General features: G+C 43.9%; 1 protein-coding gene across 4 annotated transcripts in view; it reads left to right on the forward strand.

The window, feature by feature from the left end:
* The window catches only part of CDC42BPG (CDC42 binding protein kinase gamma), a 197,444-nt gene that overhangs the window by 84,031 nt on the left and 93,260 nt on the right, over nucleotides 1-20,153 (forward strand). For all 4 annotated transcript variants that reach the window (XM_040328581.1, XM_040328582.1, XM_040328583.1 and 1 more), the window contains exons 7-12: nucleotides 6,212-6,412; nucleotides 12,742-12,990; nucleotides 14,312-14,391; nucleotides 17,941-18,026; nucleotides 18,111-18,194; nucleotides 18,515-18,612. In XM_040328581.1, coding sequence (XP_040184515.1) covers nucleotides 6,212-6,412; nucleotides 12,742-12,990; nucleotides 14,312-14,391; nucleotides 17,941-18,026; nucleotides 18,111-18,194; nucleotides 18,515-18,612 — 798 coding nt within the window. The remainder of the gene's footprint in view (nucleotides 1-6,211; nucleotides 6,413-12,741; nucleotides 12,991-14,311; nucleotides 14,392-17,940; nucleotides 18,027-18,110; nucleotides 18,195-18,514; nucleotides 18,613-20,153) is intronic.

Consider the following 20,153-nt stretch of genomic DNA (forward strand, 5'->3'; position numbering starts at 1 on the left):
CTGGGTCTGCTGCGCTAGGTGTGGGATCTCTGTGAAATACAGGAGCCGTGTTTCCCATGCTAAGAGGAGGTCTGTGACCTACCTGAGGGCTTACCTGCCTGGGTGCTGCGCCGCTCCGTCCTCCTCCATGTGCGATGGCCCCCGCGCGTGCCCGAGATATGAACGTTTTTTCGCGCCATTGGCTGGGGTGGGGGCGCATCCCTGTGGGCGGCGATTTACATATAGGAAGGGGAGGCCCTTCCAGTAGCTGCCAAAAGCTCAGTGTCTTCCTGAGTTACAGAGGAGGAGGACACAGAGCGGAGCTCGCTGAGGACACCCAGTGGCGGAAGGAAAGATTACAGTCTTTTTCTAAAGAATAGACTGTCAAACCTACAGATAGGTTTCCTTTTCCTTTTTTTCAGCAGATGGCTATTGGCAATACTTATTAGGAGACAGAGTATTTTTCTTTTCCTCTTCAAAAAAAAAAGATATATATATATATATATAAAAAAAAAAAAAAAAAAAAAAAAAAAAAAAAAAAGGGAAAGTACTTCTGATCTTTCCCTTCTCAGTTTGGGCGTTAGTCTCTATCGTTCCCAAACCGGCAGATCCCCTTAGCTACATCTGTGGCTGGGTGATAGCAGGTGTACCTCGGTATTGTACCATGGCTTCTGGGTCAGAGGGTACAATGGGTGGGGATTCCCCCGCAAAATCCGAGGGCTCAGACACGGCTATGCCGCTGCTCTCCCCACAGGACATATCAGGGCACGCCCTGATGGGACCTGGGGGATCTGGTGCTGGGGCTGGTCCAGTTCAGTCCAACCCCGGCTTTGTCACTGAGAGGGTGCTTGCTGTTTCTTTAGGAGAACTAGAGAAAAGAATGGCAAAAAGGATAGCTAAGGCTATATCGGGTAGAAAGCGGACTAGGTCTCCGTCACCCGAGCAGGAACCCTCAGACTCAGAGATCCTTTCCCTAGGGGAATTGGATAATCCTGACGTTTTGGACCAGGGTGGTTCAGAGATCGAGGATCCGGATACTGAGGAGTCTAGTTCAACCTCCCAAGGGGAAAGTTTGTGGGTTCAAGCTTTAACGGACATGGTCCATGAGGCATTTAAGTTACCCATACCAGAACCTCAAGTATCGGCGGTTTCAGCTTTAGGCTCATTAAGAGCGCCTCAAAGCAACGCAGTTTTTCCGGTCCATCCTCTACTCGAGGATGTCATATTTCAGGATTGGATCAAGCCAGATAGAGTCTTTTTACCACCTAAAAAATTCTCTGTTTTATATCCTATGGAGGAGAAATTCTCCAAAAGGTGGGCGCCCCCGGCGGTGGACGCAGCCATCTCCTGTGTGAACAGATCTTTAACTTGCCCTGTAGAAAACTTACAGGTGTTTAAGGATCCGGTTGATAAACGCTTGGAAACATTACTTAAGGCCTCCTTTACTTCAGCAGGGGCGATAGTTCAGCCCGCTGTGGCTGCTATTGGAGTTGCCCAAGCATTATCAGATAAGACTAAGCAAATGCTTAAACTGATCCCTGCCCAACAGGCAGAGGAATTTTCGGATATACCCAGGGCTATACGCTTTACGGTGGATGCTATCAAGGACTCCATCCAGCAGGCGTCACGTTTATCCTTATTTCTAATCCATATGAGAAGGCTCTTATGGTTGAAGAATTGGGAGGCTGAGCCCCCGTGCAAAAAACTCCTGGTAGGGTTTCCCTTCCATGGAGGACGTCTCTTCGGAGAAGATCTGGATAGATATATTCAGACTATATCAAGCGGCAAAAGCACACTCTTGCCAGTCAAGAAGAAGGCCCGAGGGCCCGCATTTAAGCGCCAGCCCTCCCCGGGGCAGGGGCCCTCTAATACCAAACAGTATCGACGGCCTCCTGCAAGATCAGGATTTAACAATAAGCCGCAGGGCCAAGCCACGGGGGGCAAGAAACAGTGGTACCGCAAGCCTGCGAAGCCAGCCCCCAAGTCGGCTTTATGAAGGGGCGCCCCCACCCACGATGGTGGGGGGAAGGCTGCGTCTCTTTGCAGAGGTTTGGGAGGCCAGCATTCCCGACTGCTGGGTACGGTCTTCCGTGACCACGGGCTACAAACTAGAATTTCTAAAATTCCCTCCTCCTCATTACCAGGAGTCAAGAGTACCAGGCGACCCTGTGAAAAGAGCCGCATTGATGGCGGCATTGAATCATCTGCTATGCCAGAAGGTGATAGTAGAAGTACCAGTCCGGGAACAGGGATTGGGGTTCTACTCCAACCTGTTTATCATCCCAAAGCCCAACGGCGATGTCAGGCCAATCTTGGACTTAAAGGGAGTAAATGCGTACCTAAAGGTCCGCTCATTCCGGATGGAAACTATTCGGTCAGCTGTCGCCGTGCTCCAGAAGGACGACTTCATGGCGTCCATAGACATAAAGGATGCTTACCTTCATGTGCCAATTTTTCAGCCACATCAAGTATTTCTACGCTTCGCGGTGGCTCAGCGTCATTTCCAATTTGTGGCGCTCCCCTTCGGGTTGGCTACGGCCCCCCGGGTATTCACGAAGGTCCTAGCCCCAATCCTAGCCAATCTAAGGACCCAAGGGGTCACGGTTCTGGCTTACCTGGACGACCTCTTGGTCGTAGACCACTCGTCTCCTGGCCTGGAACGAGCAGTGGCCCTCACGGTTCAGTACCTCGAGAGGTTCGGCTGGGTCCTAAATCGAGACAAGTCAGCATTCCTGCCCACAAGGCAGCTGGAATATCTCGGCATGAGATTGGATACAGAACAACAAAAGGTGTTCCTACCCCTATTAAAGGTCAAGGCCATCAAGGAGCTAATACAAATAGTTCTAAGAAAGAAAAGGCCAACTGTTCGCCTATGTATGCAACTACTGGGCAAGATGGTGGCCACATTCGAGGCGGTTCTGTACGCTCAGAGCCACACTCGCATCCTGCAGGCAGCCATCCTGTCAGCATGGAGCAAGAGGCCTCAGGCCTTAGAAATTCCTTTGCCACTCTCACCAAGAGTGCGGCAAAGTCTATCTTGGTGGTTAAACCCTCAGAATCTCCTGAAGGGAAAGACTTTCAGTCCTGTGACCTGGAAGATAGTAACCACAGACGCCAGCCTGATGGGCTGGGGAGCAATTTTGGATGGTTGCACTCGCCAGGGCACTTGGGCAGCGGCAGAGAAGCAGTTTCCCATCAATATCTTGGAGCTCAGAGCTGCTCGACTAGCCCTCAGGGCTTGGACGTCCAAACTACAGGGGTTCCCGGTGAGAATACAATCGGACAATGCCACGGCGGTGGCATATATAAATCACCAAGGGGGAACCAAGAGTCAAGCCGCTCAGAAAGAAGTGAGCTTGATTTTCTTGTGGGCAGAAGCCCATGTGCCCTGCATATCGGCTATATTCATTCCCGGAGTGGACAACCTACAGGCGGACTTCTTAAGTCGCCAGACTCTGTTGCCGGGGGAGTGGTCTCTGCATCCACAGGTCTTTCAGACACTCTGCCAGAAATGGGGAGTGCCGGACGTGGATATCATGGCATCGAGACTGAACAAGAAGCTAGACCGGTTCATGTCCCGCACAAGGGATCCCAGGGCCTGCGGAACCGATGCGTTAGTTTGCCCTTGGCATCAGTTCAAACTTCTTTATGCATTTCCCCCGCTCCAGTTACTACCCCGCCTGCTGCGCAGGATCAGGGTGGAGCACATACCAGTTATCCTGGTAGCTCCAGCATGGCCCAGAAGGGCATGGTATTCACTAATCCTGAAGATGGTAGTGGGAGACCCTTGGACTCTTCCTCTACGGCCAGACCTGCTATCGCAAGGTCCGATCCTCCACCCTGCCTTACGGCATCTAAATTTGACGGCCTGGAAGCTGAATCCCTGATTCTCAGGGGTAGAGGTCTGTCTCAGAAAGTAATCTCTACCCTAATCAGAGCCAGGAAACCGGTCTCTAGGGTGATTTATTACAGGGTCTGGAAGGCCTATGTAGGCTGGTGTGAGTCCAAGCGATGGCTTTCTCGCAAATTTACCATCGATGGAGTATTACGTTTTCTCCAGCTAGGAGTGGATAAAGGATTGGCATTAAGCACAATCAAGGGACAGATTTCAGCTTTGTCAGTGTGGTTTCAGCGGCCGCTGGCCACCCACTCGCTGGTTAAGACCTTCATTCAAGGGGTCTTACGTATTAATCCTCCAGTTAAATCCCCACTTTGTCCGTGGGATTTAAATCTTGTTCTGTCAAGTTTACAGAAACAACCTTTTGAGCCGTTGGCTGAAATTCCTTTGGTTTTACTGACAAGGAAGTTAGTATTTTTGGTTGCCATGGTTTCCGCCAGAAGAGTATCGGAACTGGCAGCCTTATCCTGTAAGGAACCATATCTTATTTTACATAAGGACAAGGTCGTTCTCCGCCCTCATCCTTCCTTCCTACCAAAGGTTATATCCAGTTTTCATCTAAACCAGGATTTGGTATTACCGTCCTTCTTTCCTAAACCTACTTCCAAAAAGGAAGGGTTGCTGCATACCTTGGATATTGTCAGGGCCATGAAGGCCTATCTTAAAGCTACAGAGAAGATTCGGAAAACAGATGTGTTGTTCATTTTACCGGATGGGCCCAAAAAGGGGCAGGCAGCTGCAAAATCCACCATCTCAAGGTGGATTAAACAGTTAATCACTCAGGCCTACGGCTTAAAGGGGTTGCCTCCTCCGTTATCATTAAAGGCTCATTCTACTAGGGCCATGGGCGCCTCCTGGGCAGCACACCACCAGATCTCTATGGCTCAAGTTTGCAAGGCGGCAACCTGGTCTTCGGTCCACACGTTTACAAAGTTCTACCAGTTGGACATAAGAAGGAATACTGATACAGCCTTTGGGCAGGCAGTGCTGCGGGCTACAGTTTGAGACCCTCGGATTCCGGGGGCTCCCCTTTGAGTAAAATTTAAAATTATTTTTTTCTCAACTAAGTTGGATTTATTATGATTTAAGTATATCTCTAAATTAAATCCTTTTGTCTTGGGAAGATGTCTCCCTCCCCTCATTGTAAGCATTGCTTTGGGACATCCCACATAGTAATGAATATGCCGCTCTGTGTCCCGTGATGTACGAGAAAGAAAAAGGGATTTTTAATACAGCTTACCTGTAAAATCCTTTTCTTGGAGTACATCACGGGACACAGAGCTCCCACCCCTCTTATGGGGACCATTTTGGGAGGCATACTGCTTGCTACAAAACTGAGGTACTCCTCCTATGGGAGGGGGTTATATAGGGAGGGGCACTTCCTGTTTGAGATTGCCAGTGTCCATCACCTGAAGGTACTCCATATAACCCACATAGTAATGAATATGCCGCTCTGTGTCCCGTGATGTACTCCAAGAAAAGGATTTTACAGGTAAGCTGTATTAAAAATCCTTTTTTTCCAGTTCAGGGCAACAAGACAGCGGGCAGCCGTGAGGACGTGGCGTAGCAGTTTTTTGCAAGGTGTGGAAATCTTCAAGGGGGATAGACCCAGAAGAAAAAATTTGGGGGACATGGGGTGTCTAGGAGGCAGCTAAGCAGTTGCTGAACTTCAGACCAGTAGGGGGTAATCAATGGGCAGCTCCAGTAGATATGAAAGAGGGAGCCCCTGTCCCCTTGGCATCGCCAGCAGCGATCAGAACTAGCGGGATATATGGCATGGAGCACATCAGGAGTCATATACCAGAAAAGTATTTTATACGTGTTCTCCTTGTATAAGGTGCAGAGGGAGCTCCTAGCTGCTTGGGACCAGATAGTCCGCCATTGCTCCAGGGGTATTTCCTCATTAAGAGCCTTTTCCCACTTTAACATATAGGAGTGTTTGCCTAGGGATTCCAGGGGATAGGCATTTAGTATTTTATAGATATCAGAAATTAGGCCTTTCTGGGTCGATCCGGCCAGGACCAATCTTTCGAAGGGGGTTGGTGGGGAGAATTGCAGATTGGGTGTTATAGACAAAGCGTAGTGGCGAATTTGCAAGTAACCGTAGAATACCGTCTTGGGGAGATCATATTTGGCCTGGAGGGTAGAAAAGGGCAGGAGTTTACGCGATAGGGGATCCACCAGGTTCCCAAAATGAAATAAGTTCCGTGACGTCCACGGATGAGACATTTGGTGGGTGAGGCTATCTGGCACCTTGGGATTGTACATAAATGAAGTCAAGAGCGAACGCTCCGCTGAATCTTCTTTTTTTTTTTTTTTTTTTTTTTTTTATAGGTTGAATCGTCAGTGGCTGTTGGCACACCTGACTATATTTCACCAGAAATTTTACAAGCTATGGAAGATGGCAAGGGGAAGTATGGAACAGAATGTGACTGGTGGTCTCTAGGAGTCTCCATGTATGAAATTCTCTTTGGGGAGACTCCTTTCTATGCAGAGTCTCTTGTAGAGACATATGGAAAAATAATGAACCACGAGGTAAATATATGCATATATCAATTCTTTTCTTGTCCTCTAGATTTAACAAATCTCGATTTAGTCATCTATGTCCAAAGTCCTCATCTTCACAGAATATGCTTTTGTCACTTAAAATTGTAAATGTGGTGTGTTTTTCTTTGTATGTTTTTGAGTATATTTAAATCATGGTTGTTACAAATGTTATGAATTCAATCACTATATTTTGAGGTACATCTTGGTGCATTGTGAAAACATTTTAAAATAATTTTAATTATGGACAAATGGAAAAAAGGGGGATAAATTACGGTGCGTCTATTTAGGTGGTAATGATGAGAAAGAATGTCTTGCATAAAAAATTACAAAAATGATTTTATTCAATACAAAAAAATTATATACACAAGATACATATTAAAACCTATGATTCATTTGATGTCATAAATGCCAAAGGTCATCAGATAGCAGGATTGTAGTTTACTTGAAAAAACATACAAAAGTCGCATTTCCTGACATGTTTCGCGGGTTCCGCTTCCTCAGGGGAAAACATCCATTTTTTAATTGTAACTAGATAGAAAACATATTCAGATTAGCCATATAGGGTAACACAATCACACCATATGGATATAATATTGTACAGACAAAAGAAAAAACATTCTTAGTATAATGAAGAAAGAGGTAAAAAAACATAGCAGGTGGTCCAAATGTTGAACAGAGAAACAGCATAGAATAATAAGAAAATAATTTTAAGTTTTTACATTTGCTCCACTGCCTTAACCACTTCCATACCAGGTACTTACGCAGCTTCCCGCCCAAGCCAATTTTCAGCTTTCAGCACTGTCGCACTTTGAATGGCAATTGCGCGGTCATGCTACACTGTACCCAAACAAAATTGGCGTCCTTTTTTCCCCACAAATAGAGCTTTCTTTTGGTGGTATTCGATCACCTCTGCGATTTTTTTTTTTTGCGCAACAACTAAAAAAAGGCTGAAAATTTGGAAAAAAAATTACGTTTTTATTTTTTTCTGTTAATTTTTTTGTAAATAAGTTTTCTCTTTCAATTACGGGCACTGATATGGCGGCACTAATGGGCACCGATGAGATGGCACTGATGGACATCGATGAGGTAGTACTGACGGGCACAGATGAGGTGGCACTGATTGGCGGCGCTGGTATGCGACACTGATGGGCACACATAGGCGGCACTGATGGGCACACATAGGCGGCACTAATGGGCACACATAGGCTGCACTGATGGGCACACATAGGCGGCACTGATGGGCACACATAGGCGGCACTGATGGGCACTCATGGGCGGCACTGGGCACTCATAGGCGGCACAGATGGGCACTCATGGGCGGCACTGATGGATACTTATGGGTGGCACAGATGGGCACTGATAGGTGGGCACTGGGCATGGATGGGCACTGTGGGGTGGCACTGGGGTGGCACTGATGGACACTGGGGTGGCGCTGATGGACACTGGGGTGGCGCTGATGGACACTGAGGTGGCAGCGTTGATTTTTGCCAGGTTGCCAGTCAGTGCCCATTTGTGGGCACTGACTGGCATCTTTTTTTTTTTCTTTATGCTTTTTTTTTTTTTTTTTTTTCTGTCATTTTTTTTTTTTTTTTTTCTTCTGTCATTTTTTTTTTTGCCCACCCTGGTGCTCCAGGGTGGGCATCCCTGGTGGTCCAGTGTGGCGATCCGAGGGGGGGCTGCGCTGATAAACAATCAGCGCTAACCCCCCCTGTCAGGAGAGCCGCCGATCGGCTATCCTCTCCTCGCGTCTGTCAGACGCGAGTGAGGAAGAGCCATCGGCGGCTCTTCCTGTTTACATCGTGATCAGCCGTGGTTGGACACGGCTGATCACGTGGTAAAGAGTCTCCGCCGGAGGCTCTTTACCGAGATCGGAGATGCAGGGTGTCAGACTGACACCCCGCATCACCGATCGCCGCGATGCGCGCCCCCACGGGCGCGCGCGGCATGAAATCCTGCAGGACGTTCTAGAACGTCCTGTCAGGATTTCATAACCACTTCCCGGACGTAAATCGGCCATAGGCCGGGCGGGAAGTGGTTAAAGAAGCCATATGCTTTCTCAAGAGAAAATGCAGGTAAACTAAAACTCTTCTGCAGTCTGTACCCCATTTTTGTCCCCATTGTGCCTCTCTATTTTTGTAAAGCATACAGCATGTAGAGTCTATAAATTAGACTGTACCTCAGTAACCTTATCCTTCTATACACTAGATGTCAGCAGCTAGGGAGAGTAGTTGGAGATGACAATGAGAGCTTTGCTGCTGACATTTAACAAATTGCATATCGAAAAAATACAGATTAGTCTGCTATGGCTACATGTTTTGCAGTAAGAGTGCATTAAAAAGCTGATGGAGCAGTTTATGAAGGTTCCACATGCTTTAGGAGTGGATAGGATCATTTTTAACAAGCAACCAACAGCAAAAATAAGTAATCAGGAACAGTGCCTTGAAAAGGTATTCACACCCCTTGAAATTTTACATATTTTGTCATGTTGCAGCCAATAAACATAAATGTATTTTATTGGGATTTTATGTGATAGACCAGCACAAAGTGGCACATAATTGTGAAGTGGAAGGAAAATAATAAATGTTTTTTAATGTTTTTTTTACAAATATGTGAAAAGCGTGGCATGCATTTGTATTCAGCCCCCTTTATTTTGACCCCTCTAACTAAAATCTAGTGGAACCAATTACCTTCAGAAGTCACCTAATTGGTACATTTTTGTAAATTAGTAATTTTTGCTTAGCGTGTGTCAGTATCAGCGTGTAAACATTAAAGTAGAATTTAAGGCAAAACTCTACAGCCCCGGAGAAGGGTAGAGGATTTGGGCATGGTCTTGGACACAACCCAAACCAAAGTATTCCTTCCGGAGCCAAAAATCAAATCTCTAAAGGATCTGGTCCACACGATCAGGGCAAAGGGGAAACTATCAAATCTAGGGTTGTCCCGATACCGATACCAGTATTGGTATCGGGACCGATACCGAGTATTAGTGGGAGTACTCGTACTCCCGCTAATACCGCCGATACTAAAATAGAATACTCCCCCCCCCCCCCCCCCCGCCGCCACCACCACCACGTTAATCACCGCGGCGCGGGGAACATTACAGACAGCTTTCGTTTGAATAGCTGTTTTCCCCGCCGTGCATAGACACTCCCCCCTTGGACGGATATGTCCAATCGCGAGCAATCGGGGAAAACAGCTGTTCAAATGAACGCTGACTGTAATGTTCCCCGCGCCGCAGTGATCAACAGTAGGTACGGGGGACATGGCTGGATATACGGGGGACATGGCTGGATATACGGGGGACATGGCTGGATATACGGGGGACATGGCTGGATATACGGGGGACATGGCTGGATATACAGGGGACATGGCTGGATATACGGGGGACATGGCTGCAATATGTTTGGGGACATGGCTGCATTTGGGGACACATTTAAAAAAAAGTATCGGTATTCGGTGTCGGCGAGTACATAAAAAAAAGTATCGGTACTTGTACTCAGTCCTAAAAAAGTGGTATCGGGACAACCCTAATCAAATCCTTTGAGGCCATCCCGTATGCACAGTTTTATTCAAGGCTACTTCAGAACAGTATCCTGACTGCCTGGAACAGAAAGATCCAGGCTCTAGATTGGTCGATGCACCTATCCTCAGAGCCTCGCTTGGTGGTTAAGCAGCAAAAATGTACAAGCAGGGAAATCCTTTCTCCCGGTCACTTGGAAGGTGGTATCTACGAATGCCAGCTTTTTGGGCTGGGGGGCAATCCTGGAAGTGGCCTCAGCCCAAGAAACTTGGGCCAAGTACGAAAAAGGCTTACCCATAAACATTTTGGAGTTTCGGGCAGTTTATCAAGCTCTCAGAACCTGGACACACAAGTTACATAGCCACCCGGTTCGGGTTCAATCTGACAATGCTACGGCGGTAGCTTACATCAATCACCAAGGGGGCACCTGGAGTCGGGATGCTCAGAGAGGTGAACAAGATTTTAACATGGGCCGAAGCTCATGTTCCTTGGATTTCTACAATCTTCATTCCAGGAGTGGAGAATTGGCAAGCGGATTACCTGAGCCGCCAGCAATTGTTGCCAGGGGAGTGGTCTCTCCACCCCAAAGTTTTTCGGGATGAAATGCTAGAAATGGCGGACCCCGGAGGTAGACCTGTTCGCCTCCAGGTTCAACAGGAAATTGGACAACTTTGTATCGAGGTCAAAAGATCCTCTATCCCTCGGGACAGATGCACTAATGATACCCTGGGATCAGTTTTCCCTGATCTATGCATTCCCTCCAATTCCACTCTTGCAGAGACTTCTTTGCAAGATCAAAGAAGGAATACCAGTTCTCTTGGTGGCCCTGAACTGGCCCAGAAGGTCCTGATACAACAAGATCTTAAGGATGGCAGTGGGGGAGCCTTGGATTCTCCCACTTCAACAAGACCTGCTATCACAAGGTCCAGTGTTCGATCCTTATTTACGAAAGCTAAATTTGATGGTCTGGCTGTTGAAACCTATATGCTGAAGAAACGTGAGCTCTCGGGTCCAGTTCTTTCTACTCTCATTAATGCTAGGAAGCCGGCCTCCAGAATCCTTTTATCATAGAGTCTGGAAGGCATATGTTTCCTGGTGTGAATCCAGGGGGTGTAACCCTCAAAAGTTTTTCATTGGTGGGATTCTGGACTTCTGTCAACTAGGGGTAGATATGAGATTGACCCTCAGTACTATTAAGGGTCAAATCTGGGCCCTATCAGTTTTTATTCAGAGACCGTTGGCATCCCATTCCCTAGTCCGGGCATTTATTCAGGGAGTGTTGCGGGTAAATCCGCCAGTCAAACCTCCCTTGTACCCATGGGATTTGAATCTAGGTTTGTCAGGCTTGCAAGAACAACCCTTTGAACCTATTCGTCATATTCCATTGATTCTCTTGAGTCGGAAATTGGCATTTCTGGTTGCGATATCCTCTGCTAGAGTTTCTGAATTGGCAGCTCTTTGTTGTAAAGAGCCTTATTTAGTTTGTCACAAAGACAAAATTGTATTACGGCCCCATCCTACTTTTTCTTCCTAAAGTGGTCTCGCTATTCCATTTAAATCAAGATATTGTTTTGCCTTCCTTTTTTTTTTTTCTTAAACCGCAGTCAGCGAGGGAAAAATTATTGCACTCTGGATGTAGTGAGAGCAATGAAGGTTTATCTGCAAGCATCTGCTCAGATACGTAAATAAGATGTTCTGTTTATTCTCCCAGATGGTCCCAAAAAGGGCCAGGCAGCTTCAAAATCGACCATTTCTAAATGGATTTGACAAGTGATCATTCAAACTTATGGTTTAATGAATAACATTTCTCCTTTTCTGTTAAGGCGCACTCGACCAGAGCAAAGAGTGCCTCCTGGGCAGTGCATCATCAGGCTTCGATGGCTCAGATCTGTAAGGCTGCAACTTGGTCTTCAGTCCATACATTTACTAAATTCTACCAAATAGATGTAAGAAGAGATGAGGAAGACATGAAGATGCCGCCTTTTGGGCGTAGTGTGCTATAGGGCCTCTAGTCCAATGGCGGTCTGCTTGATCTGTGTCTCCCTCCCCTCATATTGAGCATTGCTCTGGGATGTCCCATTATGTAATGACTTGGGCTCTGTGTCCTGTGGTGTATGATAAAGAAAATATGATTTTTTTACAGCTTACCTGTAAAATCCTTTTCTTGGACTATACCACGGGACCCAGTGGTCCCGCCCCTCTTCTGGGACACTTACTGCTTTGCTACAAAACTGAGGTACTTCCCTTATGGGAGGGATACATAGAGGGGAACGTGTCTTCATTGGGTGTGCCAGTGTCCAATCACTTGAGAACTATACAACCCATTATGTAATGACTTGGGCTCCGTGTTCCGTGGTGTACTCCAAGAAAAGGATTTTACAGGTAAGCTGTTATATATAAAAATCCTATTTTTTATTTTTTTATATTTTTATTCCATCCTGCTAGTTGGGGAAAAAAACATCTATGGCCTGCTTAAGCTGGTGATTTTTTTTTTTAATGAAGAGATTGATACTATTTGCTGGCAATCGCCTAAATAGGCTAGAGCTACACAGATCTTGAGTAACTCCATTCCTAGTACTAAATTTGCGGACTATTTTATCAGTAGGTGTAGCAAATGATTGTTTAAACAAATATCTCCCTTGAAGCATACTGTGTCAATAGAATGAATGGGGTCATATGGCTGTTTTACCAATACAGCGGTTTGGTTTTTGAATTAACATGATTCCACATTAGATTATTTATATAGTGCCTTCATTTTGATGCAATCTGACTGTTAAACTATTAATGTCTGGTGCAGGAACATCTGCAGTTTCCATCTGACATTACTGATGTATCTGAGCATGCAAAGGATCTTATTAAGCGACTCATATGCCGACAAGAGAAACGCCTTGGAAGAGGAGGTGTCAGTGATTTTAAGAATCACCCATTCTTTAGCGGAGTAGATTGGGATAAATTGCATACGGCTGTTCCACCCTACATCCCTGAGGTTGACAACCCAGCAGACACCTCCAACTTTGATGTGGATGATGATTCTTTAAAATGTTCGGTTGGTAATTTCCTGTTTTTATATGTTCACTTTCTATGCTAGCTAAAAAAATAAAAAACTAGGCTTGTGTTAAGTGTGCCAGATCTATAATGATATTCTAGATGGCATAGCTTATATAAAGAGCTTTAATGCAGAATTGAAATGCATGCAACTGATTTTTTTTATTTTTTCCCTTAAAATGTAATTCAGGGCCAAACCTTCTTCTTCTTTTTTTTTTTTTTTTTTTTTTTTTTTTTTTTTTTTGTGTTATCCTTTCTGTTGAGTTCAGACAAAAATAAGGGAAGATAAATTCCCTAATGAGCCACACATGGCAAAGTGTTTTTAACCTTAGTTTATGCAAAATATTGTTTTGTACAGCTATGTTTATATATATATATATATATATTAGTGCTGTCAGTTAAACGCACTATTAACGGCGTTAACGCAAACCCATGTTAATGCCGTCAATTTTTTTATCGCGCGATTAACGAGGCGGCGTTCGGGGGTTATACCGGGATGATGCCTGCAGCCGCAGGCATCATCCCGGTACCGTTGTTTAGAGCGGGCGATCGGCTATCCAAACGTAACAACCGATGCGGCTAAAAGCCGCTCGGTTGTTATGCCGGAGGAGCGGGAGGGGACATCCCCCCCCCCCCCCTCCTTTCGCCGCTCTGACCGGGCCTCCCGTCCCACCGGGAGACCCGATCCTAGATCCGCCGCCTTCTGTGTCCAGGTTGGAGACTGACACTAAGCCGTAAGCGGCTTTGATTCAGTCTCCGCATTGAAACCACAGAAGCGGCGTCATGACGTCACTTCCGGGTTTCTCGGCTGCCAATGGCGCCGGATTTAAAGTACACAGTATTCAGAATCGCCGTTTTCGGCGATCTGAATACTTTGAAGTGCAAAGGAGGGCTCGGAGGTCTTTTAGACCCCCGATCCCTCCATAAAGAGTACCTGTCACCACCTATTGCTGTCACAAGGGATGTTTACATTCCTTGTGACAGCAATAAAAGTGATCAAAATGTAAAAAAATAAAAAAACACTATTTAATATTAGAAAAAAAAAAAAAAAATAAATAAGAAAACAAAAAAAAAATGTTTTAAAGGGTGAACCTCCTTAATCGCGCGATTAATCGTGAGTTAACTATGACATTAATGCGATTAATCGCGATTAGAAATTTTAATCGCTTGACAGCACTAATATATATATATAATATATATTATTATTTTAAAAAAATGTTTTACCGGATTATATAGCTATGCCTATTATATATTGCTGCAAATATTAATATATAAAGTAACTAACATTTTATAAATTATATATGACTTTACATTTTCTCCAGGAAACATTACCTCCAAATAACCTTAATGGGTTTTCTGCTCATCTTCTGCCTTTTGTGGGATTCACATTTACATCCAAATGGTAAGTATAAAATACTAAATGTATGGCTAATCACTTAGAAATATGGGTCTAACATTACTATCTCTCCACACGGTCTTTTGTTTCTGCAAATGCCAGTGGCCTGGCTGTGATGGGCAGTGTAAAGGCTCTTTCATTAATGTCACAGGTATTTTTCTCCCCATAGTCGATTATAATAAAACGTCAGCATGAGGCAGATTTAAAGAAGAATTAAAGTTTGCAAAATCTTTCCTCTGCTCCAACAATCTGACTGAATCTTCTCTCTGGTTTCTTCTGGGTGCCAGTCTGTGGCCATCTGGATTTTTTGGGATGGGATGACATAACTCCAGAACATGCACCAGAGTTCAGTCATTCCGGCACATGGGCACTGTGCCCCAATGTAAAATGAAATGTGCAGCTTTAAAGAGGTCTACGGACAGGCAGGTAAGTTTATTTTATTGCAGAAGAGAGATTGCAAGTCTATTTTGCAATAAAAGAGCCTTCCTGCTCACATTGTTTAAAATCTTCACTTGACCTCTTTTGATATAATCTAAAGGGGGAGGGTCACCTCCATTTGAGTTTAAACCCATTGGGGCACATTAAACTGCACAGAGTGGAGTGTTGGCGGTTATAGGCACCTTACATTATGAAGAAAATCATCACTTCGGCATGAGTTTAGAGCACTGGCACTTTTACAAGAGAATTTCTTGTTCATCACTATGGACTTTACTTCCATTAGGTTTACTTAATGGCGAGCGCATCTAAATTACAAATGGGCTAATTATTCAATGTGTATACATCGAGAGGACGCTGCTACCTACAGGCAAGAGTTATATATTGTTGCACAGGTAATACCAGCTTACCATCTTCCACTTTTATTTAGGCCAAATGCAAGTCAGATGGGGGTCCACTTCAGGCCAGAAACCTTTCTAAAGGAATGCAGATGGAACGTGGAAATGTGTGTATCTTTCAGTAAACAATTTCCATGGGTATGGTTTCAATTTAAAATGCATAATCCTGCTACTAGTGCTCTGTGCTACATGAAGAGCATCACAATTCATATGCTCTATATAAAATGTATATTTCCTTTACACAATTGTTTTATTTGTTTGAATGTCTTGTTTGAAGAGTAGTGAGGATATACCCAATATAGAGAGTTCTGGATTAATACGCGAGGTGATGTATAGTCATTTAAATGCAGATTGACATTCTTGGAGACAGCTGAGTGTTATAAATTAAAGGAATTCCCCCGACCCTATCCCTGATGAAGTCATGTGTGCTTTGAAGTAACTTGTAGGAAGGAGTTGGGTGAAGCTTGATCCATGGAGTTTCTATACACAGAGCTTCCCGATTTGTGTTCTGAATCAAATTGAGTGATACATTGTCGTTTTTAATTAAATAAATAATGGCTTTACACTATGAGAGATATCTGTCTATATATGACCTAATGTGGGAGCAGATTGGAGAGAGGTGATCGAAAAGACATACATGGGCGGACAATTGGCACTACCAGCATGGAGGAGAGACTTGCTAACAAGCGTGCTTGATCCATATGGGAATATAGATTAAGCCCTGAGGCGAGCTGCCACCCTCACATTTGAAATACTCAAGGTAGATATCATTACTACAGGAGTTTAATGGGGGAGACGGTATTCTAAAAGCAAAAAAGCTAATTATCACTTGATTTTTTTTTTTTTGCATGCATTAAGGATTTTTTTTATTTAATTGTTTTGGAAATCTAATTTTTGTTTTTGGGACTATATAGTTGCAATCACATTTTAATTGATTTCACTTTAAAACGCTTATGTGTTTTCACCAAATATATGGTATATGAATAGCGTTTTATTGTATTTAAAAACACTTAAATACCTATGTTCGGATACATGATGGTGTGTGTGTGTGTGTATATGTGTGTGTATGTATGTATGTATGTGTATATATATATATATATATATATATATATATATAGCGCCCCCTTACTTTCAGTATGGGCACTACGCTAAAGTTAGTGGGGAATGGGGGAGTTATTTTTCTCCCATTCACAATTTGTTAAATTGCAGGGCTGCTGTCCTTTCAGAACTGTCCTGTAGGTCAGTCTGCGTTTCAGGGGTGCGTTTCCACCTCTGGGCGGCAGTTGGTGCTAGAGGGGTTCTGGCAGAGTCACTTTTGCCTAGCAGCCAATTAGAGGAGTTTTTCCCTTGCTGGGCATGCTGGGGAAGGGTATATCTGGGGCAGACGCCATTGATTCTGGGTCCTTTTTCGCGGGGTCTGAGTTCCAGGTGCGGCATCCACCTTCAGGGTGCGTGCATCCATGGACCCCGCTACCATGGCCTACTTGGCCGGTGTTGCGCACCATGCGGAGTTTCAACCTGATGAGTAGGGCCCCAGCGACTTGCTGTGTCCCAACCTTTGCTAAGAGGATCCTAAGCTGAGAGCTGTGCGGTGGGGAATCGGCTCAGGGAGAACCCAGAGAGAGGTTATCCAGGAGGCCTGAACGAACCATCGGGGATCTGGTCACCACGACACTGACAGGTATATTGCAGCTGTCAACCAGTGACCTTAACTGAATTTACTGGGAGGATTCGCTCAATCCAATTATTGTACCTTAAATCGCTAGGCCTGTGGCAGAGGTCCAGAGTCAGGCCTGTGGCAGAGGTCTGTTCCTCCCAGCGATTTACAAGTGACACTTCGCCTGCCAGGCTTGTGACAGAAGTCTGTCCGGGGGCACTTTACCCACTCTGGCTAGAGTGGCGACGAACTGATCTTATTACTAAGAGCAGGACTGCTCTTTTCATATCCAAGGCCTGATACTAAAGTTGTTCTCATGCTTCATCAACCTTTCCTATCTTGTCTTATGTTGATGTTGGCCATGTTGGGCCTTGGAATAAAGCATTGAAGAAAACCCAATTGATGACTGGACCTTCGCTCATTGCCTCAACTCACTAGTATCACCCCTAGAAACCCTGCAAGGTAACTCAATACGCCGATCCCACAAACAACCTGCGGGGTAGCTATATATATATATATATATATAAATATGTGTATGTGTGTGTGTGTGTGTGTGTGTGTGTGTATGTATGTTTTATTTTTTCTTATTTCAATGCACTTTAGGTAGCACAAAGCACTTTTTTAATAGGATTATGCATTTTGTGTGTTGAAAACATACTCACAGAAATTGTTTATTTACTGAAAGATGCACACCTATTTACTCATTTATTTGCAACATTGATTTTTGTTTAGAAGACTCAAGGTGTTGAAGTCAGAACATCAGCATGACAGCCAGGCAACAAGCATTTGCAGAATGAAAAGCCATCTATGGCAGACATTGTGTCTTTCGTTTTGAGTTTATGTAAATGTACATTTTTAGGTTGCTTGACTCATGTCCTGTGTTGTACGTACTTTATGTGCTGGGTTATTTTATGTGCTTATGCTTTGCAGATTATGTCAATGTGGTGGAAGAAAGATGTTTGGGTGTGTTATCTTTCAGGACAAGTAATGTTTAACTAATTGCTTAGTATTTTTTAGTTTAATTTCACTTTGTTATTGAAGTGTCTGTTTAAAATACAAATTTAGCTCCTTGTCAGACACTGGAACACTGATCGAATGTGTCAGTAATGGTGTAGGAACTAAACTGGGGCAAGAAAAAGATCAGTATCAAGGTGAGTACATGTGCATAATATTACTTCTGAAAAGTCTGTCTGAACCATACTGCATTCTGAACATTCAATGTTTTGTTTCTGAAGACCTCATGCAAAACACAATCAACAAAGACAACGAGATCCGCAGTTTGAAGACCGAAATAGGAGTTCTGCAAAATAAATTAGCAGGTTAGTACTGGATTCTATACAGACAGAAGAGCTGAATGTTAATTTTTGTAGAACCATCATGGCAAAGACATGAATGCATATATACGCCAAGCTTGCATATTGTCTTCTGGCACCATCCTTATTTAGGTAATGGTAGTGAGGCTCAGAAAAGTCCCCCATTGACTGTTCAGTAAAGTGGTTGCTTTTATATCCACATTGTAATTTAAATGTTTACTCCTGTTTTGAAATTTTACGTTTTCACCTCCTTTTTAATGCTCCTATGACCATAATACACTGACCAATAACTACTATAATTGTATAAATGCCTATTTGTTCCATAGAAAAGTCCAAGGAGCAGGATTCTATTTCAGGAGCACATATCCAATCCCTGGAGAAACAAGTGAAAATACTCAAACAAGAAAAAGATCGCTGTACTAAGGTAGACTTTAAAGTGGCTCTTCTGTCTAAAATAAAAAAATGACGCATATAAAGCAGTCTGTCACCAGTATTGACACTTTTTTTTTTTTGAGTCTGCCAGCGGTGATTGTAGATTTTTCATTTCCTTTCCATAGCAGTGTTGTCCCCCTGTGGACAAGGTAGGATAGGAAGGGAAATGTAGTAGTTTTTAATTGGCTGTAAATGAGCAATAAGTGGAAGTAAACCCTCCTATCCTTGTCAACCAAGCAAACTGCCATCTTGGCCCCTGATTGATCTACAACTACCATGATGCTGCACATGTGATCAGTTATGACATCAGCCACTGAATGATTTAACAGTTTGGTTAAGTGCACAACCAATGGGAGTGTTACATTTCTGGCACGTTTTGAAATTGTTAAATGGATGGGTTTACTTTCGCTTTCAAGCCCATGCTCCAGATCACACTTTTTATACGCAGTTACGGCAGTGTTCGTTTTGTTGCCACATAAATAAAATCTGACCATTGTAAGCACTCTGGCATTATTAAATAGTTTGTCTCGACCCCTGAAACTCACATTTGTTGGACGGCTTGGTTGGCATGTATATAAAAAAACATATGTCCATTGTAAGCATCCCAGCATGTTGTATAGTTTTTCTCACTTCTGCAACCGTCACTTTTGCTGAACAACTTGGTCTGCATGTAAATGTGTGGAAAATATAAATAAAGACATAAAAAGGGTATTTATAAAATACAATCAGTATAGGTTTCAAACCCATACAAATGGAGTGCAATATTTTTCACTATAGTGTTCATTTACAGTACATCTGCTTTGACAGAAATATGTGAGATTCCTTTGCTATCTCCTGAAAATGCTAGTTGTTTGACTGTGTCTGGCTTTAGTACTTTTTGTCTTTTACAAACAAGTTTCCTGATCTCACTTACCAGCTAGCCTGGAAGGAAAAAACAAAACGGCGCTCTCTAACCTTTTGTGTTTTAAAAGCAGAGATTTAAAGGGGTTGTAAAGGATTTTTTTTTTTTTCATAATAAGCATCCTTTACCTGCAGACATTCCTCTTTTCACTTCCTCATTCTTCGTTTTTGCTCAGAAGTTGCTCTATTTCTTCTCTGTTCTGTTTACTTCCTGCTTGTCTGATTGTTACTCACCACCGTGAAGAGAGGCTTTACTGCGGTGGTCAGTGATGTGCTCGCCCCCTCCTGGGAACTACATCTGTGTGGCAGGATGCTCTCTACGTGTTAGAGACTTCAAGGAAGTGTGAATTACTGGGCATGCCACAATGCATACTGGGAAATGTAGTTCTTGCAGGAACGAGCGCAGCAAACCAGGAAGTGAATGAGAGAACAGAAACTAGAACGCCAGAGGTGATATACCTTGCAGACATTAATTTTAGGCAAAAAAATGTTTTCCTTTACAACTCCTTTTAAGTTTCACACATTTGCAAATCTATGTAGTGGCTGCATTGCCTCATCTAGGCCTCTCTGTATAGCAATGTATAAATTCATACTTCACTAGGTGGAAGACTGAGAATCAAGTGGTCAAACACT

The sequence above is a fragment of the Rana temporaria genome, chromosome 11 (assembly GCF_905171775.1).
Source record: "Rana temporaria chromosome 11, aRanTem1.1, whole genome shotgun sequence".
Lineage (NCBI taxonomy): Eukaryota > Metazoa > Chordata > Amphibia > Anura > Ranidae > Rana > Rana temporaria.